We start from the raw sequence: 25,624 nt of genomic DNA on the forward strand, positions 1-25,624 counted from the left end.
CCGGGAAGAATACTATGCCGTTGCGCACACCCAGTCCAGAAAAATTATAAGAAAATTCTGTGTACTTACAATAATTAGGCAAGGAATGTAGACCGCGAATCGGTGGATCTGGAGGACGCGACACCGGACAGCGGAGCAATGAGCAGCAGGTGTAACAGTGGCAATCGTTGAGCGATGAGTCGCGCCAAATCGAGCGATTCCTTGCTGCGTCGGGAACAAACCCGGTTGTGAACCAGCATTTAGTGCCCGGCCCGCAAACTTTAACAGGGAAGCGTCACAACTAACAATCAACGCTTCTTCAGTTTTCATACTCTATTTCAACAGTCCCTTTTACAGACATTTCATGGAGCAGACATGTTCGGCAGGAGTCCAGTGGCTGAATTAACGAAGCCTAGACAAGACGTGAAAGAACCGAGGACGATCAACGGGCTTCGGAACTACTCCGGGAATCTATTGGGGAATTATACAATTCGTATGGAGAATTATTGAGTCGGCAACTAATACTCGCCCATATTCGTTTGCTAGGAATTCATTCCTGTATAGTATGGAGATCTTAGAGCCGGTCGGCCTAGCATGGCATTAGGGGTGGTGCTGAGTTGCCGCCTCTAAGCAGTACCAAATAACGCACGTAGCCACATAGTTGGCGCATGAACCACATTGAATGACTCATTTTTGGGTCCTAACAATTTAGCGGTCCGGCGAAAAGTCAATCAACGGCATTTGACGCAATCGAACAGCTAATGCAGTGCCAGTCTTCCGTCTAGTCTCTGGCAGACGTACCGTTATGCGTTAACATTTTGTTTTCTCTGCGTAAACGGTCATTATTTGCATTTCGGCGGGGGGGTTGGCGTAGCGGCCGGTTCAAGCCATGGCGCCTTGGCTGCTGGTTTCACTATTAAACTCTGACTCGATATGAGATGACGACATGTAGTGTCCTAATCAACACGAATACAGATGTACTCAGCAATGCCTAAATTAGTTAAACGTCAAGTAACCACCTTCGTCTGAAGGCTATGCGCCTCCGATAACCGACCAAATGACTGGGAGGCTGGAAAAAAACAAGCATTTACGTCGATAAACTCGTTCCGGTTTCTAGTAGCCATTGATTTCAGCACAAGCTGGGCTCATCAAATAAAATTATGTATAGATTAGCGATACCTCACGCATTGTTTTGCCTGCTCACTCATTATTTGGTCCATGCTTATTGTATCATACTCTTAAGCGGACCTATTGAGATCTGGGCGATAGTCAACAACCCTGACCCCATGGAGGCGCTATTATCTTGTTGTCTCTTGCGCAAGCACCGTCTATCCTCAGCGCAGTTCTCCCATCCAATAATCATCAACTGCTACATCAATATTGCAACTTTCGTCTGAAATCTTGCGCTGGGACAGTTTATTGAACGTCTATTTGCGAATCGGGATCGAGATCGTTCTTCCCAACTCCGTCTCAGTAGTTGTGGCTCACATTGAGGCGGGTGCTAAACTCCGTGTGGCTAAAGGCGTGTTGTGTTTGACGTCAGCGAACCTTCAGTGTTCAGTGTAACCCGGCAAATTCATCTGATAGAGACTGACTCATGGAAACAAGCCACGACGCAGCAACCTGTGCTGGTAGGAATCGGCAGTCTTGAGTTCTTTGAGTTCTCTTCTGAGTCCTGTCTAAGGTATTTGCCCGTAGTTGCTGTATATATGGAATTAAGCAGCAAATTACCTAAAGGTCATATGTCTGCTAAGGTGCGCATGCGGGCCGCCGTGTGAGAGCAAATTACGCTCGTTTACGACCCGGACGTAGTAGCAGGATCAATTTGATGCAATCCTAGTTCCAGCATGTGCTGTTCGTATCCATACAGAGCATCTCGGCAATCGAATGTCGGTAGATGTACGGCATGGTAGGTGACCTTTGTTACTTACCATGTTTATTAAATGCTGCTGGTGTAGCTGCATTTGAGTTAGCCATGAACTTTTGATGGTGTAGTCGAATTTTGTCCTTCTTGGTTACTATACAAATTCGCACAGTGTTTTACCTGGCATTGAGGAGTATTACGACAATTGTTGATGGTTGAAGAAATGGCGGTCTAAGTAGAGCAGCGAAATGACTGTAAATTCTCGATTATGTCACTCATCATAGTCTATCGTTGCCATAAACAAGTTTCGCAAGTCGCGCAGTATTGATCTGGTCAATGGAACCAATCAGTATCACAGAAGAAACATTGGAGTCAAAGTGTCAGTGGGCAATTTTAGGTTTCCTTCTGAACCTGATTATCGCGATGATCAGGAACAGCGCTAAAACAAGTCATTGACCATAGAAGTTAAATCTCTCACGCATCGGTTCATTCGTTTACATCATCAAGCCCGCCACGTCACCGATAGGAAGGCATATCAATGAGTGTGATATTCCCATTCCCACTGCCTACGACCGGTGCATTCTCGTTTTGCAATTGTATAAGCTCGACCGAACACTACCAGCTTCTTGCCGATGCGGACGTCCACAGGGCACGAGTACGCGACGTCTTGAAGCGTGCCAAGAGGAGGAATATACAGGATATGCTAGAAGTCGTCAAGGTTGGTCATTGCTCTGCGTTTGTTCGAAGTGAATGATGGGGTGGTTAGATACGATTGGCTGATAAATGTAGGCAATTGAGGACTATATACCATATGCGTTCACGATTAAAGACGGCTTAGAATCCGGCGATTTACTACTTGATGCCGAGATCGGTGCGAGTTTTCCAATGGAGATATTTTCGACCAGACAACGGCTAACGTGCAATAGTTACGTCGTGGCGACTACCACTGACCGGGTCTCACAAACATCTCGTCGAGAATCAAAGAGTCCAGGTCCCAACTATATATTTCGAGATCTCAATGACGCTGCTCACGTATGCGTTGTCGTTACTTTCATTGGGCGAGGAAACATATCAAGTGAGTAATTCGGAAGAAAAATGGAAACAGGTGCGTCCGTCCGTCCTTCGTCAGGAATCACATCTCAGACGAGCACGCTAATGCGGAACAGGCGACCGCGCATCTACTGTCGGCGCAGGCGTTGCTGATATATTTATCTACACATCCTCTGCAGCTAGGTAGTACGCCTCCGCTGGATTTGTACCCGTCGACGCTGACTCCGATGATATACCTGATATCGGGCTCGCTGCACCTCCTCGTCATCTACAAATCCTTGCCATCGGCCACGTCCTCGGCATCGAAGCCACCGCCAGCAAGTCTAATGTCCCGCATCTCGATCTACGCACTCGAACAATATTCAGCAGCGCTATCGCTGCTGCCGACGTCGTTGCGGAACGATGAGTTGCAGGATTGGGTACGAGACGCGAAGTCATACGCGAGTGCGGTCGCGCAGCGGTACATGGCGGTTGAGCGGGAAAGCAAAGGCGACGTCGGGTCTGCGATTGCATTCTGTGCTGCGGCGAGGACGGAATTGAAGGGTGGCAGCGCGGCCGAGATATTAAAATCGTCGTCGAAACTGCTGCATAAGAAGCCGAACATTCCCTTCTCGTCATCATCATCATTATCGTCGTCGAAGTCGAGCCGCGGCGGCACCGATGGGGGGAAGCAGAATGATGGGATTCAAGGCCGCATACGAGCGCTGCGATCCGAACTCGAGGAGCTGGAGAATAATTACCGGACGCAGAATGATAGGCTCACGTTCCAGAAGATACCGGACGCGAGGGAAATTAAACGAAATTGGCCGTCGGGGAGGGAAGTCGTCGCGCCACGAAGCGAATGGGTGCCACCGAAGAGTCTGGTGGGCTGGGACAGTGCAGAGGATGTGGTGACGGAAAGTAGGGATGGAGTCCGGAATGGATATAGCGGACAGGGACAGTATTATTAAGTTGGAAATGGATTATATGCATGAAACAACCTCAAAACTCCTAGATGCCCAACCGGAAATATGTACAAGGTAATCATCACCAAACGGAACTACCACCTCGTTTGGCTATCTGCGACCTTTCGCAAGCCTAACCTCCGTCTCTCGGCGCCCCATTTGTCAAACCACATCCGCATCTGATCACGACTAGCCTGCGTCCCGACATTAACGGTCGGAATAACTCTTCCAATTTGTAGACTGGTGCAGAAACACGTCAAGTCTCGAAAACTTGAGTGCTCGCTATAGGGTATGTCATAGTACATTACGGTCTGTGTCGACCCCCGGGATGGAACCATGTCAGATTCGGAGAACGGTGAGTGCCACAAGTTTGTAACCGTCTCTACCGATGGCGTTGCCTTTGGTGTCGCACCGCGGGCAACGGGAGGTTTGTATGTCCAGCCTGTCGGTCTGAAGCCGACAATGCTGCTGTAGTGGGGCTTGAACTGGTCCAGATAGGCAGACAGGGTCTATACAAAAATTAGCAGGATTGCCGCAGCGGCACTAAAGTAATAAGTACTCACGTCTGGCCGGATTTCCTGCAAACTGACAAGATGCACTTGCCCTTCGAGCGGATCACTCGTGAGTAGAGCATCAAGCACAGGATCTTGCAAGCAGGTGTAGATCCTCCGCTTATTCGGCGGCGCAAAAATCTTCGCTCCGATCTTCTTTGCAATCCCACTAACACAGTCAGAGGCAACAACTAAAATTGGCAAAACTCACGAAATATGGACTTACATTGCCATCCGCTCCTTTCCAATACTGTACGTGCCAACAATGATCAGCCACTTGCCAACAGCCACATCCTGTTTCGCGATCGAGGCCAGCAATTTCTTCATCAGTCCCTGGTTGCCTTCTGATTTCCGCGACATTACGCGGCGGGCGAAATCGGCGTCGTGAGTAAGCTTGTAACAAACTTCGGCGCACGAGTCCACCACGTCTGCCTGGTGCGGGAAAGCATATTTAGGACTAAGATAGGTCGTGTCGAGATAGAGGCTGTCTATGTGTTTGTTGCGGATCGACGGATGGGTTATGTGTGCCGGACTGGCGCGGAAGTCGCCAGTGTGGAGAATCCGTTGACGCGGGGTTTCGAATAGGAACAGCACTGAGCCGGGACAACTGGGTGGTGGTCGATTAGCAAAAACATGAGACCGCAAAGTTGGCACAGGAACATACTGATTCGCGTCGATTAAGGTCACGGCAAATTTACCGAGTTCAAGCCTTTCGTTCAAGGGGAGCATGACGACAAATTCAGGGCTGACCCGCAACTGCTGCATAACCAACCGTCCAGTAATTTCTGAGCAGTAAATCTTGCCATGTGTCCATGTCTGCGATAATCCGCCGTAATGATCGGAATGAAAGTGTCTGTTATCTATTAACGCTGACTGTTTTCAAGCTAGTCTGTCAACAAACCAGGAATGACATACGTTAAGAAATACATTGATATATTCGGCACAGCGCCAAACCTGAACGCATCGACAGCCACACCAGGCTCGAGGTTCATGATCTTGTAGAACGGACAGCGGCGGATCTGCTCACCATCCTGCGAGTTCGTGGCGGCGTGTCCGGTGCCAATCCGTCTGACCGAACTCTCGCTTCGTTGCTCGCGTCGTTGAAACTTCGTCGTCGCGGCTGTCCACTTTTGGGATTCCCGGCTTCCGACGAGTAACTGCGAGATCGCATTGCGCACGATCTGCGTAGTTTGAGGGTCTGCTGCGGAAGGTTCAGACGCGTCCTTGGCGCGGGGCTCTGGCGATGGCGGTTCTTGCTTGATTTTGGTTTCGGCTAGATCTTCTGACGAGATGTCCTTGTCGTCATTGGTGTCGTTATCAAAGTTGCCGGTATCGTCGTTATAATCGTTACGGTAGTCGACGTCGTCATTGTCGCCTGCCGCGAATTCAATATCGTCATCCGCCAATTCCTCCGCCGCTGGCCAGTCATTGTCGCCTTGGGGGAAGTCAATATCGTCCGCGGCTGCTTGATCAAGGCACGAGTTCACATGGCTCGCAATTGACTACCACCGTTAGCGAAATATTTGATTTAATAGATTAAACAACTTACGTCCTCGGTCTGATCGACCAGTTCTGAGGCACAGATCGGGCAGTTTACTGTCTCCGTCGTCGCGATCGGCGTCGTCTCTTCGGCAGGCTGTTCAGTTGCATCCGCGCAGGAGTTTTTTATTGTAGTGCCTGCACAGTCGTCCACGCCTTCGCCGGCCGATCGAGCCGGGTTCTCATCATCCTCGTACTCAAGAACAAATGGCAGCGCTGGCTCGCTATCCCGCTCATCTTGGCCAACAACGGTAACATCTTCCACCGGCTCGCCACTTTTCGCCTCAATAACCTCAGCCACCTGCCGCCGTTCATTCACCACTGTTTCATACACGTCATCATCATCATCATCATCGTCGTCGTCATGGGGGGCTAAAAACAAGCCACTCCCACCGCGATTGGCAAGAGCTGCAGTTCCATTGGTAGGACCCTCGCCAGGCTTCAACTTCTTAAAGTAATTCAGCAAGCTAGGTCCTGTATGGCCGTTCTTGTTCCCTGCCAGCTTTCGCTTGTTTGCCGCGGCAGGTTTGTTAGTTTGCGTCATTCGTGAGTGCTGCTTGGCCGCTGGTCCTGGTCGGCCAGACTTTGGCGGCGCCATGGTCGGTGAAGTCCTAAACTATACCCGATCCTATGCAAATGTGCATTATAGTAAACACATGTCTGCATAAATTGGTATCCGTAGCTCGCGCTGGGTTGGACTGATGTTTCGATGTTTTTTTTGTTGAATATTCACACGCGTCAGTTGGCGTGCCGGCAGCAGTGCAACCAAGCAAAATAGGCAACGCGACAAGATATTGATTGGGACACTAGCGACCATTCCTGTTTGGGATCTCCCCACCCCGTGTCCAATCCGCAAAAAAGCTACGGCATCGCAGATTTTGCCAAACAGTTCTGAAATTTCAAAAATTACTGGACGTCTGTTTTGACGGCGTGGCCTTGGTTTTTCGCCGGTCACTGGAGTTGCACAAGACGTTGTCATCCAAAACAGCTGCATGCTTACGCCATAAGGCCGCACAGATTTAGAGCTTAACGCCAGCATTGCCGCTGGCCTTGTATGCCATAATCGTAGAAAAAGTTTGCCCTTTGTCCACGAGACCAGGACGCGGCCAAGTTCCCAGTCGACATGGACTTGAGCAGTTTCGCAACGTGGACGCGACACAATCGTTTCGTCTAGCTTGAAGATGCTATATAGCGTTGGCTGGTTTCGCATTGCAGGGGGACGGCCACTATGACTTGCGTGCATGTGCGGCGCACTGCCGGAGCGCAGTGCTCTGTGGGTTAGGTTTGTGCGCGCTTAGTTCATCGACAGGCAATGTTGATCGGATGAGACACGCTGATCGAGCAGATCGTGTGATTTTCGGGGGAGCACAGAAAAGTTCATATACAATTTGGCAGGTGGGGTGGGGACGAGATGTGCGAGTGAGTTGGAGCTGCGATTGTATGGGGCGAGTATTTGAATTGGCCTTTGTCAAGAGCAAACAGAACTTCGACTGACGTCGGATATTCATGACTTGGCATTGTTTGACAGCGCAGAAGAGTGAAATAGTTAGCAATTTGCAAGCTGCAAGCTGCAAGTGGCGGGCTATTTTCAGGGGGTGCACAGGGTTCTTTGTTTATCTGTAGAGCGCAATTAGTTGACAAGCACCTTGTCAGCGTGTGCGCGCTGCTGCGTAAGTATGCTTTGGCTTGTCTGATTTTTGTTCAAGGGTGGCAGTTGAGGAATAGCCGAGGTACGCAACTTTTTGCCAAATATCACGATAAATTGGTTGCACGGCGCATGAGCAGGAGGCGGTCATATAAAATGAATGCATGAAATGTTTTGTTGAATAACACTACGGATGTGTGATTAGCGAAAAGATTGTCGGTAGTAGGCCATTGATCGTCGCGTGGATCGAGTGATAGAGGGTACGAATACGATAAGTGGCAGGGTCTTGTTCTGTGCATGTGGCCCCACTGGCCACCCACACGTGCGGGGTGGCGGTGCTCCGTGTCTGGCGCCGGTCCTGCCTGCCTTGTGTCGATAATAGGCGCTCTCGATGCGATTTTTTGCAGTTTTGGCAGTTGGATGAGATCGAACAAGAGCCGAACAGGAAGGAGCCGAATACGAGACGAGAACAAGACAGTATTGAGTTCTATGGCCAGACAAACACCATTACATTTTTTCGGGAGTACCAACGATTGCTGATGACGTTGACACGTCGCGTCGCGTGGCGCGCTCGTGGACTCCACGCGACGCGGATCGCATGTGGCCATAAGCCGCTCTAGCCCGTTTGGGAATAGCGCATGTGACCCGCTGGCGACGGCAGCGGTGCCGAACATGGCCGCCGAAGTGTCCAGTCTGAGCCAGTGGCCGATGGACTGCGGGCTGTTTTTGCCGCTGAGCTATTTGATTTGTTCGTAGCGACCGCAGTATGAGGGACAAAACAACAAGTAGCTGGTTTCGTTGTGGGATAGTGAGTTGGTTTTTGGACAGGACGGCTTATGCGGGTACCGTAACTCAATTGCGCGCCCCAGACAGCTCGTCGCTGGTCGCCGAACTCCATTCACCGCCGTCACTTACCGCTCTCTCACCAGGACAAAGTGGAGGAATAAAGGGCAAAAACCAGAGAGAAGAGTATAGTGAGAATCGTACTTCGTACTTATTCCACGTTGGCCACGTTCACGGCTGGCTCCGCCCGTGCTTTTCCTTTCCCACGCCTGTTCCGCTTCCGGCGCTGCTCTGATCCACTTGCTTGCCTGCTTGCTTACTTGCCTGGTCCGTACCTTTTGCCTTTTGGCACACTCTCATCTGCCCAACTCAAATCAAATCCCAGCAACTTTAGTCACTCCATCAAAAGCACCCATCGACGTGCCTGTCGGTCAGTCGATCATGCCGCTCCCCTCGCCGCTCCGCGCCGTCGCGTCTGCTCAGGCCCACGCTCACGCTCCCGCTGCCGGTCTGCCACCAGTTCCGTCCGAGGGCACACAACACCCGCACATCCTGCCGCCTATATCTAAACTGACCGACTCGCCCGTCGTCCACAACAACAACAACCACAACAACAACAACACCAACAACAACCGCTCTCCTTCTTCATCCTCAGCTTCGTCTGCTTCCAAACCGTCGTCCCCCTTCGGCCATTCTCAACAGCCGTCCCAGCAGCCTGGTTCAATTATGTCTGCCATCCCCCAGCCGCGCGATTTCCACCACGGGCCGCCGTCCGCGGCCTCGTCCATCCGATCTGACTACTACCGCGACCAACAGCAGCCGCCGGCGGCAGCGGCGGCCCCAGCCCAGTACAGCTCTTACCGACCGCCAACCAGCGCCTACTCGTCGGATCAGCAGCCTCAGCCTCCCCAACCATACACCAGCACCCAGTCAGGCATGAACGTGCAGTCCTGGTACGGTCAGGCGAGCGCGCCCCGCTCCGTCGACACCAGCTCCCAGGCTTACCCGCAATATGCCCGCGAGTCCATAGAATATCAGGGTGACTCCCGGCGCGGGTCTGTCACGTCAGTCGACTCGATGCAGTACACTACCAGCCAGCGGGCACCGTCTCCCGGCAGCAGAAATTCAAGTCTTGATCTGCGCTACACAAGCAAGCCGTCAAGCGGCGGATCCAGGGTCAACGCCCCCAGAGGCGCGCCTCCGATCACGAATGCTACCCCATACGCCCCGCATCCTAACGCGCCCTCGCCCACAAAGGGATATCCGTACGCGTTTCCAGACCCCGGCGCATCCTTGCCCAGCACGCAATCTTTGCAGGCGCCGCCACCGACAAGCCAGTACTTTCCGAACGGATCTACCATGCTCGGATACAGCCACGCTGCGAACGCGTCCCGCACGAGTATAGACAGCTACGACCGCATGTCGGCCCGCTCGCTCGACCTCGACGAGCAGGCCGCCGCGACTGCACAAGCCGCCGGAGTCGGACCGTACTCGCGCTCGCCCGAGCTGCGGCAGACTCACAAGATCGCCGAACGCAAGCGGCGGCGAGACATGTCACTTCTGTACGAGGACTTGAAAGAGATCCTGCCCGACGAAAAAGGCGTCAAGAGCTCGAAGCACGAGATTCTTGTCCGCGCAATCAGCGTTATCAGGAAGCTTAACCGCAACAACGACGAACTCAGGCAGGAAGTCAACGACCTGCGCGCAAAACTCGGCATGCCGCCGAAAAAGTTCGCCGCCATCGGCGTGTCGTCGAACGGGACCAGTATGAATCGCGGCAATCGCGAGTCCACCGCCGGATCAGAGCTGGATGATGCCGACGACGATGACCACGAAGCCATGGACGAGTCCAAGTGATACACAGACTGCTTAAGGTTCATTATTTTTTTATTTGGTTTGTTTGTTTTGTTATTGGGTAATTGGCGTTACGTGCTTCTATGGTGTAAATAGCGGTCTTGGTTGTATAAGTACGATTTACGATAGCCGGTTTTTCACGTAATGGTTTTGTTTGATGTATTAGTACTCGGCGGTGGGGTTTGAAAATTAGTGTAAGTTGATGGAGTATGGACGACGTTCGTTGCATCATGTCGTACGACGATAATACAAAAGTTATCAATTCGCCACGTTTCCTCACATTCGTTGTATTGTCTCCACACGGTGTTCCAAACACCACAAACACATCCACCGGCCAGTTCTCCGGAACAATTCCTGCCATCCCGATCAACCCACCACACGCGGGATTAATACCGCTAAAAATCTTCAAACCTACACCACTCACGACGTCGCCCACGTCGTCGACCACGCGACACTCACGGCACCATCACTTCTACCCTCCACGCGACCGCCACGCGACCCACCACCGACTACGGTACCATCCACCACGTGAGAGAATCAGCCGATCGACCAATTAGTCACTTATACGATTGTTTTATCGGGCACGAAAATAAAACAAGCTCGGTCGGTGGCGCGGCGTCCTGCAAGCGAGACCCCCCTCGTCCGCCTGTAGGTTGACATGTGAATGGTATATCTGTTCACATGAAGCTTGTATGACAGCCACAATATTCCCATGGTCGATTGACTCGATTGGTACCAGTCATTGGACAAGTTTCTGAATCCGGATTTCGGCAGCCACATACTTGCCGGATCTCTCTGGCTGACATCAAGCGGACATTTTGCCCGCACGAGGATAGTCACAGTGCTCGTCTCGGTACACTAAGCTTCCGGGATTGCCAAAAAACACGTCCGGCTGGAGGCAAGGATAAACGCCTACACCCCAAACGCATAACTTCCCTCTCACATGCACCATCGCCACGTCAAACCCAGCACGGGACCCCGGCGTTGGATCTGGCCCCACAAGTTCCTGAGGGCAACTATTCTTCTTGGGCTTGTCGGTTTTTGACAGACACAACACTGGGTATACAGAGACGGTTGAAAAATTGCGCATGGGACCTCGGTATGGGACCTCGGTATGGGACTTCGGCTTCGGATTAGCACGGCGCGATGACTTGCCAGTGGTGAATGCAAACGCTGAATACCGTCATCCGCTTTATTAGTTGGTCCTGCTGGCTACTGCCTGCGCACAAAATTCCTCACAGCCATCAGGCTGGCCGCAACAGGCAGCGGGTATATAAGACCAGTATGGTATTGCCAGACAAAGTAATTAGGCACATGGCATCCTTATCCCATATAACCTCCCCTTTCGCAGTACCCGTGGATCCCAAGTTAGATATGCTCCCACGCGCGGCAATCTAGTGGTGCAACGTGGTTCGTCCCACGAGTGTGTCGCGCGACCTCATGGGGTTCGTGTTCGCCAGCGTGGGACGGAGCGGGCCTTCAGCGTATTTTGTCTGCGTTCCAAATCGATATGGAGTATTAAGAAATGCAATAAATGATTCGCATGTGCTTGTAATAACGAAAAAAAAAAAAAGACGAACAAAAGTTTTCCACGTTTGTAATACAAAACCCAATCTTTTTCCGCCAACTAGAGGTCACTAAAATACATACTAGTAGTACAAAATGAGCTTTCAACCGTATCGTCTCAACTGTATGTATAGCATGCTTAGTAAATCGCTACGGCAGGGTAAGACAAACGGAGACTACTACTCACACTATCGAGAAGGGCTTGTAACTCTTGGTCTGACTTTTTATTCGCAAGACTATTTGATTGTAAGTCGTCATTCAACTACCTACACGATAAATCGATGCTACATCGTCTAGTAGAAGATGTTACCTTGGAATCAATGTCTTGGCTTCCTCTGCGTCTTCGCACGATAAAGATCCTGGGAAACGATTAGTATCATAATTTGCGGGCCCCTATCCTGTCCCGATAGACGCAAGCCAATCCCAAAAAGAAGTACCTAGTTGAGCAATTTCAAACGGGTGTAAGTCCGCATTTTCAGGAGTCTTCAATATGTGCTCGACCGCGCTCACCGTGTCCTCATCCCTGAACCTTGCAAATATCGACAAATATTCTTGTGTTTTTCGCACGATTCTGGAACCATCAGTCAGCATCTATGCTCGCTGGCAAATCAATATTTCTCCAATTAGCATACTGATTCGAGGACAGCAGTTCCTCCTCATCCATATCATCCTGCTCCATCTCGTCGAACGCCCCGCCCTGCCCGTTCATCTCCCTCTTCCGTTGCCGCATGGCAGCCATCATAAGTAGCCTAACTTCCGATAAATTCAGCGCGATCAGCGGGCTCTCCTCGCCGTCGTGCGAAACCTGCTTGACCTCGAACTCGGGCCCGAGTTTCAGCACCGACGCGTCGACGTCCTCGATCACGCCATTGATCAGCCTTCGTGGCCGTGGTCGGGTGGCAGACATGCCGGATGCCGGACTGCAATATTATGCAAAAAGTGCGAGGACGGAGGCAAGAAGAAAGGTCTTCTCGAGCCGCGGGTGCGCTCCGGGCGACGGATAACGAACAGTCGTGAGCCGCAAAAGTCGAGTCGCAAATTACAGGTTTTTCAGCTGAAATGATGAAATATGTGTGACTGTTCGGCACGGACCCGAGGATCAGTTGGTGGCTCGGATGATTAAGATGCTGATATATATTTGAAGAGTTGAAAGTTGTGAGGTGCGGAAACACGAGTAATGTGGCGCTAGTGTATGACGCTAATCCGATTTAGGCAGCTACGAAGTTTAAACTGCCGGCCAGATACGCGCAGCGCGACTGTCTCGACCCTGTCATTTACCTGGATTGGATCACGATTATTTGCACACGTCGACAGTTACTTACGGCGTTCGATAGAAATACTATACTTTACTATACTTCCGGCTGTCTGCTTGATCCTTACCGTCGAGATTTATTCAGTGCGCAATGGTAGTGTATTCGTTATACATTCTCAACAAAGCTGCTGGTCTAATTTACCAGGTTTGATTCCAAGTTTACATGCGTTCTCTATCATTTCTAACAATCCTTTAGCGTGATTTCAATGAGAGTTTAAAGCGATTATCATCTAACGACTATCTTGTTCTCTCCGGCACCTTCCATGCGTATGTCTAACGATTGCATTTCAAAGATCAGAGCAGGAATGCTAAATTTCGCCAGGGTCTACGCAATTGCATCACAAATATCTCCAGTACCATCATCGTCGGGTATCGAGGTGCTAGAAACGGAAAAATTTCGACTGCAATGTTTCCAAACGTTAACAGGTACCCCCCCCCCCCCCCCCCCCCTCTCTATTCTTATCTCTGCTATCGGAATCGAGCTTTCGCTAATCATTTCTGTCCAGGCACGAAATTCCTCTTAATTTCAGAACCAAGACAGCAAAATACTGACGCCATTTTGCGACGAATATACGAGCTATACTCAGACTACGTCATTAAGAATCCATTTTACCAAATCGAAATGCCGGTCAGGTGTGAGCTCTTTGACCGTCACCTTGCCACATACATCAGAGGCATCCCATAGGTCCGCGCCTGAATTGCCATATAGGGCTATGGGCTATGCCTGGGTCTGGTGTACTTAGAGCTGTATCGATATCTCACATTTCTTTCTGGAGTTTTAACGGTGTTGTTTGCTATTTCGGTCCATTTCGCATCTGGTGCCGGCAATGTACTAGATCTAATCGCACTTAATTCTTACATAGACAGGAACAGTCTGAGCTCAGTAAACTAGATGCTACGTCTGCAGTTTGCGTATCTGATAGCGATAGTCGCCTGGTGCATGGAGATGTGCATTGTGCTTGGAACGGACACGTGCACTCAGCCTCATCAAAGATGATACACAAACTGGACAGAACATCTTCCATCGCTACGCCACAAGTTTCCACCTTCATGTGCGGTCAGAACTGACTGTTACACGAGACCAGCCTGCTTCTGTTGCGGTTTCTAATGTAGGTCGTAGCTGTCAGCCATGCCATCTTCACTCGATTTCTGTAGCCCAACCTCGTTCTGGATTTGGTGTTTCATTTTTTTTTCGCATAAATCGTTTGCTACTGCATTTTACAGCTATATTCCCGCTACTATCTCGTCAATTCCAATTTCTGCTAGATTATGATGAGTCAATGCTCGGAAATCGACCAAAGAATTATGGAGGGCATGGCGAGCCTTTTTCCCAAGATTAATCCTGTGATCGGCATAGACACGGAAAGCAACCGTTCAATACCGTCTTCTCGAGCGTGGTCGACTGACGAGGACAATTACTCGCCAGTAACGCAGGAAGCGCCGCATGTGGAGACGGGAGAATCCATCTGGGTTTGGTCCTCCCTTCGGAGCGTTGCGGCATCCTTTGCGGAAAATTACGCAAAAAGGTGAAACCTTCCACTGCGCTTGCGCTGGTTTCTCAATCACTAATTCTTGAGCAGAGCTGGCGCCAGAAGATCATGCTAATTTCAAACCGATTCCCGTCGATCCTAACGCCAAAATCGACGATTCTTTCGAAGAAGGGGATACAAGTTCGGAATCAAGTGCGATTGAAGACGAGCGGCAGCCCGTGTTCTCCGCGTTAGTAAAGTACGCCGAGGATGCACTCAAATCAGCAGTCACGAAGAGTTCGCACGGTCTTGTCCAGCAGTACATGACAACCAAACCGACAACCATCCCTGAATTTTCTAGGACGCGGGAGACGAAGCTGTTCGCCTCCTCGAATGCATTCGGCCCTGAATCTATGCCATCTCTCGCCGAAACTCCTACTTCCCTAGATAGAAAAACAGATATATATCGGCAGTACGCGCATGATAAAGAAGCCATCGAAAAATTCGAGCTTGCGCGAGTACTCGAGAAAGACTTCGATAGTTTCGTTACAAGGATAGATAATCAATTGGCGTCAATCAACGCTCTGGATTCCAGCCAAGTTTCAGAGCAACTGAAGGAGATTCATGACGCCATGCAACTTAAGTGTGCGCAATTGAAGAAATTGGATAGATTGCTCTGCGAAGGCACCCTCGATCAAAAGAAACACGGGAAACGTTTGGAAATGAATGTATATCACGAGTATCCGTCACCCTTCCAGCATAGCTACGTGAATAATCTGGACAAGAACAGATTGAATGTTTATTACGATGCTGTGCAGATTATGGATGAGTACGACCAGTTACTGGCATCGGAGGAGATTAGTGACAAAGAGCGAAAAAAGCTTATGGCCGACAAGAGCGAGGTATGGCGTGAGCTGAGACAGTGGGCTTCCAATGACTCCAAGAATATCGCTACGCGTACAGCTAAGACGTACTCATATTTCTTCCGAACACCCCGGGTGGCATTATTTACGACCTGACCTACGAAAACTCATGCCATCGATAGTAATTGACAGGAAAAATGGAATGTGTTAATGATCGAACTTGATTCGCCTTGATGTGTTAACATTAACTTCGCGATCCTCACACACGCGTCCGTACGTCATGTGCGATAATAACTGTCCTGACTATAGCACAACCGAAATATGGTCATGATCTGTGAGAACAGCGACAAGAAACTAAACATTACTCGCATACTTCGATCGTCCTTATCGCAACCATTAAACCATTATTTAAACCCATGCTATCAAAGCACAAACTCCCATTCCTATTCATGCGAAATAAATACCTAACCTTTAGAACAAACTCCCCTATAACGCCTGACGTCAAAATTAAGAACCTAGTTTAATCCTGCAGTGCTGTGTGATCGTTTCCGAACCCCTGACCAATCTTCATCACCCATTCGCTGAGCTCGCTATGAGACTTAACGCCGATCAGATGCGTCGTATTAATTGTGTATATCGCGAAAATATTCGGTCGTTGAAGTGATTCTATTACCTCAGGCCTATATCCGATCCGGCATTGTGTGACATTGATCGCAAAGACGCCGTCCATGTCCGGGAGACTGTAGACATGCAAATATGGTCTGCGAAGTTCAATGTACCGACGTACCCATGTCTGCATTGCATCATCTGGCATCCATGCGTACCCACTCTTCACTATAATTGAGCTAATCTACGGTCAGCTTCGCCATTTACAGCATAAATTACAGAAAACTGCCCACCTTTTTGGTACCTGACGAACATCGGCAACATATTTCGCTCCGGATTGCGGGTTTGCAAAAATCGGCACGGGAGACATCTGCGTACTGCGATCCAGCGCAATTTTGAAATTCCGTTTCCACCAATCCAAAACCGTTTCTAATAAGCGAACTTGACGGTCATCGAATGTGGTTTCGTTCTCTGAAGGTGGAAAATCCTTCACGTTCACATAACTCAGCACCGTATTTGTATGATCAAGCTCTGCGTGCTTGATCCGACTGTTGCGAGCAACGGCATATTGCCCAACCAACGATACTCCTCGCGGTTTCCATGAACCGAGGTACTCTTCACCACTGATGTAGGTACTCCGGATACTCAGCGGTCGCGGGTCTACTGCGTTGTACGGTCGCAGCTGAACCTGGAATAATGCAATATAAGAATGCGTGATCCGACTGGATGCCAAGATAAGTGACAGTCTGGAAGGGCCGCGTGCTGCCCTTCCCTGCATCGCTCCCACAAGATTGGTCGTGAATTCTACAGGGAACGTGATTGATGGCGTCGATATTTGCCAGCTAACACTCATCACAATGCGGCACCTATCAGCAGTTGTTCTATCCAAAAAGAAAGAACTATGAGCGCTGGAATCCCACTGGCCGACCACCGTCACTGTCCTGGTACCATCTGCATTTGCGATCGTCTTTGGCTTGTTGATCGTTCGTAGCTCGACTCTGTCAACCTTGCTCTGTGAGTCGTGTATGTTACCTTGCGCGTCAACCAAGCGGATATCGCTAACGGCTAATTTCGAAATATCACTCCAATCAAAACTGTCGCCAGATGAATGAGTTATTGATAACCGAATTCGCTTCTGGACACCGATATGAAGATAGAGCAGTCCCTTGTCGTCATTGTAGCCACGAAGAATATCCACACACTCGTACAATCCAGAATCTGACAGTTCGAGGACTTGAATATTCACAAATGCATCATGTTGCTGAATCGCTAAGTCAGACTTGTCCAAACTGCTGGGCAATTTTTCAAGGTTTGCGCTATCTTCCCGCATGTCATCCCAACTCTGCAGCTTTTCCAGGTGAATGCTTGAAATCTTTGCGAAAACCTTCAACTGTAATAGAGCAGCTTCTGCCCTAGTCGGCGATAGTCCTGATCCAAGACTGATTGCATGGTAACTGTCAAAAACCACTGCACTATCCCCGAAACCACTGATTATCTGGCTGGTAGACATTCCACCGGGATAAGTCTCATTGCCGCCTGGAAGGAACATCTGCACGTGAACTTCCGTAAATTCACGCTCGGAGAACCCCAGTATTGATCTTAAATTAGCAACTAGCGTGAAAGAAGACAATCTATCATTATCGGCCTCCTCCGATGGTTCAAGTGATAGGTTAACAATGCCGATGACACTGAGAGTGTGTGGTGATATAATATCACAACTAAACTCCGCCTTGTGTCCTCGCAAGACACCTACCATCGGTACATACGCATCGCCAATATAGGTGTACTTTTGCAAAAATGTGTCGGAAAATGGCACAGCTGTGGAGAGACCATGGAGCTCAGCGTACATTGGTGACTCATTGTAAATATTCCGCATGGCTTTGACCCTACTTTCCAGTTTCGCGATTGAATAAAGCTTAATGACTTCATTCCTGAAATCCATGGCCCTCACTGCAATGCATGGCTTCACAGCATTCAAAAGAGCCTCGTCCTCCTCAGGTTCCGCGTTGTTCAACACCAGATCATACGACGAAGCCGTGACAAATCCTTCATCGACGATGGTAAACTGAAAGCGGACATCTTGATTCATCTCGTTACTCATGATCTGCGCTTCCTTGAGTAGTAAAGCGTGCCGATATATGGCGTCCATCATCCTTAACGACCCACGCCGTCGCCACATTGCAATCACTTTGCCTGCAACTATTTTCTCGTTTTGAGATAATTCCGGTTTTCGCTTTAATGTGAACAGAGGAGCTGATGAAACAGATAGGTGCCTTCGTATGTCGTCCACCAGTTCCCTTTCCGAGTGCTGAGATGGTGAAGGCGAGATGTTCATATTCTCTCGCAGTTTACTTTCCAAGTCCCTCTGTACCTCCATTCGGCCGCGAAACTCAGAGCGCGCCTGATTTAACTTCATTTTCAAACTGTCTGGTCTATACACATCAGTATTTGAGCTTCTGCGGGACGTTGTAGACGAAAACGGGTCCTCCGAGAAGCAATCATAGATCGCAGTGACACTTCGACGTTCACGCGATGCAAATGGAGATGAGCTGGCGCTAGCGATAGAATCGGTATCTCCATCGTACTGGTCAAGACTAGAGTCGGGACGGCCCTTTCGAATAGAACGAACGCGTTGCATCTCGTCGAACAACCTGTCAAGCTCTTCGTCGGTCAGCGAAGCAATATTTGCTGTTGCGTCGGGCCCAAGGTAAGTCTTGGCAGCCTCCATCCGTGCAAACGACCAGTCACCCATGCTGTCGTCCGCCGCAAGTGCTGCCGAATTTGGAGTCACAGCACGACTTGAAACTTCATCAAATGACGGAAAATCAACGTAATCCGAGCTGATGCTAGCCCTCTCTGTATCGTCGGATGCGGAGCTGCTCTTCTGTCCGTCTGTCGGCGAAATAACCATTTTCCCTTCGCCGTGGATACTCGACGGTGCTCGCATATTTCGCGTGCCCTTGTGGCGCTGCTTAAGTGCTTCTTGCGGATGATTAAATCGAAAGATATGGAAATCTCCCAGTATAACACGATCTCCTGAATGTAATATTCTTGCAGCACTTAGTCGAAGACCATTGACCATAACCGCAGCATTATCATTCGGTATGATAGTGACCACACCATCCTCGTTCTCAAATACACAATGATCTGGGAGAATCTTTGATCCACTTAATCGAATCTGTGCAGTTGTTGAACAATCGGCATTGCCGACTCGCGTAGTGCCTCGTTTAATATTGTAGACAAGGCACTCAGCTAGTAGTGGATCGTCGCTCAAGTTGACAAGATATGGAATGTTTTTTGGCGTATGCAATCCAACAAAGCCCTTTTCAATATTGATCCCCAATTCTTCCAGAGCGGCTTCTCGCTCCTTGTGAATCTCCTGTGTAGTAGCCAAGCGCTCTTCCCAAGTCTGATTTACCTCTTTCAGCAACTTTTCCGAAGTATTCAACTGTTCAGCAATTTCGGCCCTAGAAACGAGTCGTACTGTGCCATCTGGCGTGACTATGGAAACAAGCTGATTATCCGACGTAACCACTTCCTCACCAATTTTGCCATCGCCGGTTTCCAGCTTTGTCCGCAATAGCGCCAGCTCCTCTTTAAGTTCCCGAATGAGTTTCGCATTTGGATCTTCGTTAACAATAGCGTGGTTCTTAATCCGCTTTGCAGAATCGGCGTACCGTAGCGTAGAGAGGGTCTCTTCATAATTTATATCGGCTGGCGAAATTGTGGCAATCATAGCAGTCATAGAATTACCACCCAAAGAATCCTTCAACAGCCATGTCAATGCGGAATCACGATATGGAACCACGGCATCTGTTTGCTTCTTGCCATTCGACAGATCCGCCAGTATGCGAATCACTCGGCCTAGAGCTGATAACGATCTGTTGATTTCACTGCCTTCTTTAAGTCGACTACCAGTTGCACCTGTAGCTGATGCTCTCTCAGAGCCCGCCAAATCGACCAGCGATATCCGTGACACCTTTTCGGCGTCCATGGTGGTAACAACATCGTGTATATGTTGAGTAACTGTGAGTGTGAACACTGCGTGGGACCGTGAGGAGGTTTCGTTCATGTTGGTTGCAGCAACCGTTCGCGCTTTGTTACCCTCGTCCATTAGTTCCTCGATTTCAGCGAACGAGCCGACTGCCAATCGGGACTACAGTAATTAGCAGACTCTTCCATACTTCTATTGTAATAGTCATACCAAGTCCTCCACATACGGTCCTAGCGAAGGATGTTCTCGGACACGCAAATTACCCTTATTCCTAGGATTTAAAAGGTCCCGTACGCGTTCATTGTAGATCTCGAGATATGACACCTCGACCGTGCATCTATGCGTGTTGTCCTTGCTCAATTTAGCACTACCAATGGTTTAGCCAAGTCCACGCATTATGATATTCTAACGTCATAGACTAACATTCTAGTGAATAGTTGCTGGCAAATCCGAGGAATCACTCCCGGCTCGTCCCGTGGACCCATCTATCAGAGTTAGCTGCGGCACGAGGGACTTAATTACAGCCATGCACACCATAGAGTATGATTTCCCAGATCCGGTCTGCCCATATGCAAATATGCAGTTGTTGAAGCCTTTGAACGCGTTATCAAGTAATGGCATGCCTAGGTCGTTGAACACCTCCTCCTGGCCAGCTCCACGACATGTGTCAGAATCATATGCACTATTCGTTTGTTATTTGAGAGTACACACCGTAGTTTTCACTAATCGATTCAAAGCTCCAGTAGCTTTTATCGTACTTGAATATTTTCATCTTGTCCGTTTTCGAGAATGATTTTGACGGTGTTGACTTCGACCCCGAGGCGTCATCAAGGGCACGAATCACTGTTTGGTCCTGGTCCATTTGAATGATACATTTTGCATTTCGTGCACGTTCTAATCAATATATAAGTATTAAGAACTTTGGTGAATGGTGCTGGCATTCCGTCCGTAAGACTTGTGCGGTTGGACACTGACCTCGGTTATTGAACGGCCGCACACGCACTACGACCTTGATATTCCCACCTCCAGGATCTTCTGCAGTCGACATCTCTATCCTCCGAAGCAGTTTCTGACTGTCTAGAAATGTCGACTTTTCCGAGTCTCCTGCAAATTCAACGTTAGCCTCAGGACATGTCTGGTGAAGACCCGACGCCGGATATCACAGCCAGCATATATCTGCACCATTGAAGACTTTCACAAGATGATTATACTCTAAACATACTCTAAAGTTGCATGAAACTTTCAATGTTACGGTGCGCAAGTGTAAAGGCTGTCTACTGCTTGACCGATCCGATAAAATGATGCTCAAATCGCATATGCGGCTACCCGTCTTGCTAGACGCACTTAATAAAGAGCCGCAAACTCAAATTTGTGCCGGGTGAATGGTACAACACCCATGAACTAGCGATCCAAAACAGGCAGGCTCCAATTAAAGCAAGTATCATTGCTCAGGTAATCAATGTTTGTTTGACATCATTCACTCAATGCATATTCGTGTTAGTTGTAGACGTTTTCTTCATACACATGCATCACGTTTATTTCTGGGATACCAAAGGGCTTTCTGAACTACTGTAGCAGTGCAGCCAGGTTGCCAAAGAAGGCCAGTATGAAATATCTCTCCAATTACTATCAATCTATCAGACAAGGAAGCATGCCGTACATAAACCCAAACTACCTCTACCCACCGAAATCAATGCCATTGTAATCCACAACTTTTGCCTTACCTTTGCCTTTGGCAACTGACGAATTCGACAGCGCATCAGCTTCACCCATTTTCTTTCCGCCTTCAAAGTTCTCCCTAACTCGCTTGTAGTGTCTTAATTCGTCCTCGCTCACGCTGGCTACCAATTCTTTTCTAGCCTTGTCAAAGTCCTCTTTTCTAACGATTACTTCGATGTCTTCCTTCGTAGCTTGAGTGTCAAACCACCAGCGTATGCTAACTGGCGGGTCGTGCGCTTTAACTCGCTCATCAATAGAAGAAGCAAGGCGCGTCATAGCGTTGAGCATTGCATCGGAGCAAAGCGCATAGAAATCTGCACCAGTGTATGTGAACGGACAGTTTTCGACCACTGCTCGTAAATCAAGGTCAGGAGCCAAATTGAATCTAATCAAGATAATGATAATGTTAGTTTGTGGGTTTGGCAGTTACTCTGAAAAGGCATACTTTCTTGTGAGCGCCGTCAGAATGTTGTACTGCTGCTCGTGAGTGTCAGAGACACCGAGATACAACATTTTATCAAATCTACACATATTAGCAATCTGCAAATATCATGTAATTGAATTCAGCTATACCGTCCAGGACGCAGTAATGCCCCGTCAAGTAAATCGGGACGATTAGTGGCGCCGATAACAAAAACGCCTTCACCGCCACTACTGCTCATGCCGTCCAATTCAGCCAAAATTTGTGACACAATTCGATCCATAACCCCCCCGGAGTCGCCCTGGTTTCCGCGTTTCGGAGCAACTGAATCCAGTTCGTCGAAGAACACAATACAAGGTCGGGCATCCCGTGCCCGTTGGAAAACTTTCCGCACGTTGGACTCAGATTCTCCTATATACATATTCAGCAGCTCAGGACCCTTCACAGAAAAGAAATTGAGAGAGAATGTAGTTGCAATTGCCTTTGCCAGAAGCGTCTTTCCAGTACCAGGCGGACCGTAGAAAAGAATACCACTGCGCTTTTTGACACCGCCGGAGAATAATTCTGGGAACTTGAGTGGCATTTCTATGGTATCCAAAATCTCAGACTTGACTTGACTGAGACCCCCAACATCCTCCCACTTAACACTCGGTATTCGAGGTGCTCCAATAGAATCACTGTACTTCCGCCTGGCGCTACTTATAGCCCTTTCGAAATCACTGGGAATGAGTTTCAGATAACCGCCGCCCGAGAGAAGAATGTCCCGGATGCTATACCCGTCAAATGTTTCCTCGATTCGGTCGAGCGCATTAGCATAAGCTGACTTCACAATGGCCACCAAATCAGGAGGGACTAAGCCAGCAGATTGAAGTGCCAAACTATCTAGTTCGATGTCCTCGCTTAGCAAGAATCCTTTGGGCAGGCTCGGGTCTTCTTCTGTGTATGGTGCTGTTGCGATATTCCCCAGCGAGCAGGACACGGGATCTGTCAAAAATTCGAACATTTGCCTTCTTTCTACCTCTGATGGAGCGCCGATCTCGATTTCAAAATTGAAACCGGCACGCACTTCGTCGGAAAGTGTATCGATGTCTGAGACTGTGGCAACGATAACAATACCAGGAAATCCACTCGCGTGCTCCCTGATCATGGCAAGAAACTTGCCTCCATTGTGAGTGCCTCCTCCGCCGTCCACTGGTTTCCTCGATAAAGCTTCCAGATGCCTGATTAGCACAATGCATGGAGAGCAATCACTGGCCCGTTCCAGCCTAGCTTTTAGGGTACCGAGAGTCTTCGTATCTGTCTCGCCGGATATCTCATGTGCTTCAATCTCAAACACATGCACACCTAGCTGTCCAGCGATACATCTCACCATAGTAGCCTTTCCAACGCCACGCTTGGCTGAGTGTATAATGATAGCTGTCTGAAGCGAAGTACCAGTGGGCGATATGCACACCGACAATAATTGCTGAATTCGGCGGCTGCCCGGCGAGTCAATTAAAGGCAACGGCGGCATTCTGAAGTACTCCGACCACGGTAGCGATGTAGGCGGATGAGGCGCTGACGAGGTGCCGGCCTGCACAACGCGCGTATGCGATGCGTCTACCACAAATGCAGTGTCAGTGGCGCTTTCGTCGGACGGCACTATGGCAGTTACTTTGCACCAGGCAATTGCCGACGGACGCGTGAGAGTTGTCGCAGTGACCATATCATCGTTGCTGGTACCAAAGTTGTTACTAGATTCAGGAGTGTACATGAGCTTTGCTAGAGCAGCATCTATAGGAATGGCAATCAAGTCGTCCTTTGCAACAACTCGCTTATGGTACTCGAAATATGAGCGTAAGCCCTGCAGGCATGCTTGCTGTAGTGTACGGTCTGTCGAGGCAGCTGATGGGATCCGGGAAATGATGATTTCTTTGGCCGATTTGGGTTCTTTCAATGACGAGAGTTCTATCCGTACGGTTGACGGCATTCCAAAGTTATATAGAAGAACAGGAGAGATATAGAGCTTCTTGACATCAAAAGCGTTCGGTACCGGGAATGAATATAATCGTAATGGCCGCGACAAAGCTTCAGTTCGGATCATGACCTGCGCTAATGTTAGTCATGTTTCAGTACCCTAGCACAGGCAGTCGCACCCAATCACCTGAGAAGCACCCTATGCGTGCCAGAATATCGACTCCTACAAAACCTCGAACCTCGCTGTCATCGGATTCCTTGCCCAGTGGCATCAGGACATCGCCCTCGATCCTTCTACTAAGCGGCATCACTTCGATCGAAACTAACTCATCTCTTGAGTTTGCAATCGACGGCGCAAGAGAGAGTGCCGGATTCGAACTCTCCCAATTTGCAGGTGCCTCCAAAAACCGAGACATATCCTCGCCCTCAAGAGATGCTGACAAACTGCCGTCGATATTCAATCCCGTGGCGCATTCATGGAAATCTACTGAGACTGACTCTGCATTCTCGTCTTTCACAAGCATAAATTTCGTAGATCCGGGGAGCAAGATACCTTGATCAACCGGCTCGCAAGCACGAACCACACAGTCGAGAATGCTGATATACTGCCCCTTTCGAATAACGTCATAATCGCGAAAATACTCCAACATCTCTTCTACGGATAAGCTCTTGATATAATCATATGCTGGCGGCGTGAACGTAAGGACAACTTGCCGCAGCGAGATAGGTTTTACTCGGTGGATCAGAATCATGGAATGATCCCGCCATGACGTACCCCGCGCATTAATCCTGCTGGTCGACGGTGGTAATGAAGGATCCTTGTCGCATCGATAAAGTAACCACTGTGGAGAGTCCAAGGTCGAATACTCCGTGACCGGGCATATCGAAACAAATCGTGCATCTGTAACACGACTGGATATATGATTAATCCCACCAGATGTATGAACCCCGTTTACTAGATCTTTGACTTTGGTTGTCTTAAATAGCTCATCGTACAAGTCCGCTGAAAGAACTAGCGTTCTAGCATCCACGTCCAAAACCTCGTCTTCCTCGACCAACAAGGTTGCCTTCTTTGGCCTGGGCGGCCTTTTGCGACGTCCCAGTCGCTCGTTTCCGCGATCCACCGTGCCTTCCGAAGCGACCATTGTGGGCGCCAATTCGAAGCCGAAATGTCTATCGGGTTAATCGACGAGAAGATATATGCTCTAAATATGGAGCGGTGCCTTATTTATTTCATGCTCTTGGCCTAGTTATTACGGAGGTACCGGGTTTCTTTGCGGGGTGGGGGTTGATGCTCGAGCCGCGTTTCTCGGGGCGATGAGCGTGTTAAAGCCCACCACGTCCATGGGTCTGGTACTCAAACACTTTCACGTGCTTGGTCCTTCCTAAGTGGCTTTGGACTGTCCAATTAATTGAGCTCACCGTAAATTACAAAGAGAATATGCTAATACCATAATGAATAAGACGATATCAATGCACAACACCATTGAGTTTTCTCCACCGATCGAC

At 49.2% G+C, this 25,624-nt stretch overlaps 8 protein-coding genes across 8 annotated transcripts; 4 read left to right on the plus strand and 4 right to left on the minus strand.

Annotated features, from left to right (window-relative positions):
• Positions 1–2,381: 2,381 nt before the first annotated feature.
• POJ06DRAFT_275507 (uncharacterized protein) lies at positions 2,382–3,843 on the plus strand (the record flags this gene model as incomplete). Its single annotated transcript, XM_056189648.1, has 4 exons — positions 2,382–2,561; positions 2,633–2,714; positions 2,770–2,948; positions 3,010–3,843. 4 exons carry the CDS (start codon positions 2,382–2,384, stop codon positions 3,841–3,843), a joined length of 1,275 nt encoding a protein of 424 aa, XP_056043862.1.
• Positions 3,844–3,932: 89 nt separating this feature from the next.
• Positions 3,933–5,380, minus strand: POJ06DRAFT_281476 (DNA repair metallo-beta-lactamase-domain-containing protein; the record flags this gene model as incomplete). The annotated part of the gene is made up of 5 exons (XM_056189952.1): positions 3,933–4,346; positions 4,401–4,557; positions 4,615–4,995; positions 5,053–5,241; positions 5,304–5,380. The coding sequence occupies 5 exons, from the start codon at positions 5,378–5,380 to the stop codon at positions 3,933–3,935; spliced, it is 1,218 nt and encodes a 405-aa protein (XP_056043863.1).
• Positions 5,381–8,490: 3,110 nt separating this feature from the next.
• Positions 8,491–10,460, plus strand: POJ06DRAFT_252649 (uncharacterized protein). Its single transcript, XM_056187548.1, has one exon. It carries the CDS (start codon positions 8,797–8,799, stop codon positions 10,210–10,212), a length of 1,416 nt encoding a protein of 471 aa, XP_056043864.1. The 5' UTR covers positions 8,491–8,796; the 3' UTR covers positions 10,213–10,460.
• Positions 10,461–11,782: 1,322 nt separating this feature from the next.
• POJ06DRAFT_252656 (HRDC-like protein) lies at positions 11,783–12,910 on the minus strand. Its single transcript, XM_056187549.1, has 5 exons — positions 12,408–12,910; positions 12,213–12,346; positions 12,086–12,134; positions 11,963–12,011; positions 11,783–11,897 (listed from the first exon to the last, which is right to left on the minus strand). Exons 1-5 carry the CDS (start codon positions 12,680–12,682, stop codon positions 11,880–11,882), a joined length of 525 nt encoding a protein of 174 aa, XP_056043865.1. The 5' UTR covers positions 12,683–12,910; the 3' UTR covers positions 11,783–11,879.
• A 76-nt stretch (positions 12,911–12,986) lies between these two features.
• POJ06DRAFT_104105 (Sybindin-like protein) lies at positions 12,987–13,854 on the plus strand. Its single transcript, XM_056183951.1, has 4 exons — positions 12,987–13,232; positions 13,284–13,354; positions 13,410–13,513; positions 13,594–13,854. Exons 1-4 carry the CDS (start codon positions 13,179–13,181, stop codon positions 13,770–13,772), a joined length of 408 nt encoding a protein of 135 aa, XP_056043866.1. The 5' UTR covers positions 12,987–13,178; the 3' UTR covers positions 13,773–13,854.
• A 481-nt stretch (positions 13,855–14,335) lies between these two features.
• POJ06DRAFT_104107 (uncharacterized protein) lies at positions 14,336–15,925 on the plus strand. The gene is made up of 2 exons (XM_056183952.1): positions 14,336–14,613; positions 14,668–15,925. The coding sequence occupies exons 1-2, from the start codon at positions 14,532–14,534 to the stop codon at positions 15,573–15,575; spliced, it is 990 nt and encodes a 329-aa protein (XP_056043867.1). The 5' UTR covers positions 14,336–14,531; the 3' UTR covers positions 15,576–15,925.
• On the minus strand, positions 15,625–21,320 carry POJ06DRAFT_252661 (uncharacterized protein). Its single transcript, XM_056187550.1, has 7 exons — positions 21,242–21,320; positions 20,731–21,123; positions 20,554–20,672; positions 20,443–20,504; positions 20,230–20,386; positions 16,319–20,181; positions 15,625–16,264 (listed from the first exon to the last, which is right to left on the minus strand). Exons 2-7 carry the CDS (start codon positions 20,879–20,881, stop codon positions 15,940–15,942), a joined length of 4,677 nt encoding a protein of 1,558 aa, XP_056043868.1. The 5' UTR covers positions 20,882–21,123; positions 21,242–21,320; the 3' UTR covers positions 15,625–15,939.
• Positions 21,321–21,587: 267 nt separating this feature from the next.
• Positions 21,588–25,402, minus strand: POJ06DRAFT_301098 (P-loop containing nucleoside triphosphate hydrolase protein). Its single transcript, XM_056190731.1, has 4 exons — positions 24,295–25,402; positions 22,312–24,245; positions 22,184–22,261; positions 21,588–22,123 (listed from the first exon to the last, which is right to left on the minus strand). Exons 1-4 carry the CDS (start codon positions 25,258–25,260, stop codon positions 21,697–21,699), a joined length of 3,405 nt encoding a protein of 1,134 aa, XP_056043869.1. The 5' UTR covers positions 25,261–25,402; the 3' UTR covers positions 21,588–21,696.
• Between the last annotated feature and the right edge of the window lie 222 nt (positions 25,403–25,624).

Source organism: Lipomyces tetrasporus, assembly GCF_029532465.1.
Source record: "Lipomyces tetrasporus strain NRRL Y-64009 chromosome Unknown POJ06scaffold_5, whole genome shotgun sequence".
In the NCBI taxonomy this organism is placed as follows: domain Eukaryota; kingdom Fungi; phylum Ascomycota; class Lipomycetes; order Lipomycetales; family Lipomycetaceae; genus Lipomyces; species Lipomyces tetrasporus.

Coding starts and splice junctions, on each gene's coding strand:
- POJ06DRAFT_252649 (XM_056187548.1), top strand. CDS start 8,797: ATGCCGCTCCCCTCGCCGCTCCGCGCCGTCGCGTCTGCTCAGGCCCAC.
- POJ06DRAFT_252656 (XM_056187549.1), bottom strand. CDS start 12,682: ATGTCTGCCACCCGACCACGGCCACGAAGGCTGATCAATGGCGTGATC. Junction 12,135..12,212: donor GTTTGAAATTGCTCAACTAG/GTACTTCTTTTT, acceptor ATCGTTTCCCAG/GATCTTTATCGTGCGAAGAC. Junction 12,012..12,085: donor GCCAAGACATTGATTCCAAG/GTAACATCTTCT, acceptor ACAATCAAATAG/TCTTGCGAATAAAAAGTCAG.
- POJ06DRAFT_104105 (XM_056183951.1), top strand. CDS start 13,179: ATGGTAGTGTATTCGTTATACATTCTCAACAAAGCTGCTGGTCTAATT. Junction 13,233..13,283: donor CTGCTGGTCTAATTTACCAG/GTTTGATTCCAA, acceptor ACAATCCTTTAG/CGTGATTTCAATGAGAGTTT. Junction 13,514..13,593: donor ATGTTTCCAAACGTTAACAG/GTACCCCCCCCC, acceptor ATTTCTGTCCAG/GCACGAAATTCCTCTTAATT.
- POJ06DRAFT_104107 (XM_056183952.1), top strand. CDS start 14,532: ATGTGGAGACGGGAGAATCCATCTGGGTTTGGTCCTCCCTTCGGAGCG. Junction 14,614..14,667: donor GCGGAAAATTACGCAAAAAG/GTGAAACCTTCC, acceptor ATTCTTGAGCAG/AGCTGGCGCCAGAAGATCAT.
- POJ06DRAFT_252661 (XM_056187550.1), bottom strand. CDS start 20,881: ATGGACCAGGACCAAACAGTGATTCGTGCCCTTGATGACGCCTCGGGG. Junction 20,505..20,553: donor CTGGGAAATCATACTCTATG/GTGTGCATGGCT, acceptor TAACTCTGATAG/ATGGGTCCACGGGACGAGCC. Junction 16,265..16,318: donor GTTCGTCAGGTACCAAAAAG/GTGGGCAGTTTT, acceptor ACCGTAGATTAG/CTCAATTATAGTGAAGAGTG.
- POJ06DRAFT_301098 (XM_056190731.1), bottom strand. CDS start 25,260: ATGGTCGCTTCGGAAGGCACGGTGGATCGCGGAAACGAGCGACTGGGA. Junction 24,246..24,294: donor GGTGCTTCTCAGGTGATTGG/GTGCGACTGCCT, acceptor ACATTAGCGCAG/GTCATGATCCGAACTGAAGC. Junction 22,124..22,183: donor CTGACGGCGCTCACAAGAAA/GTATGCCTTTTC, acceptor TATCTTGATTAG/ATTCAATTTGGCTCCTGACC.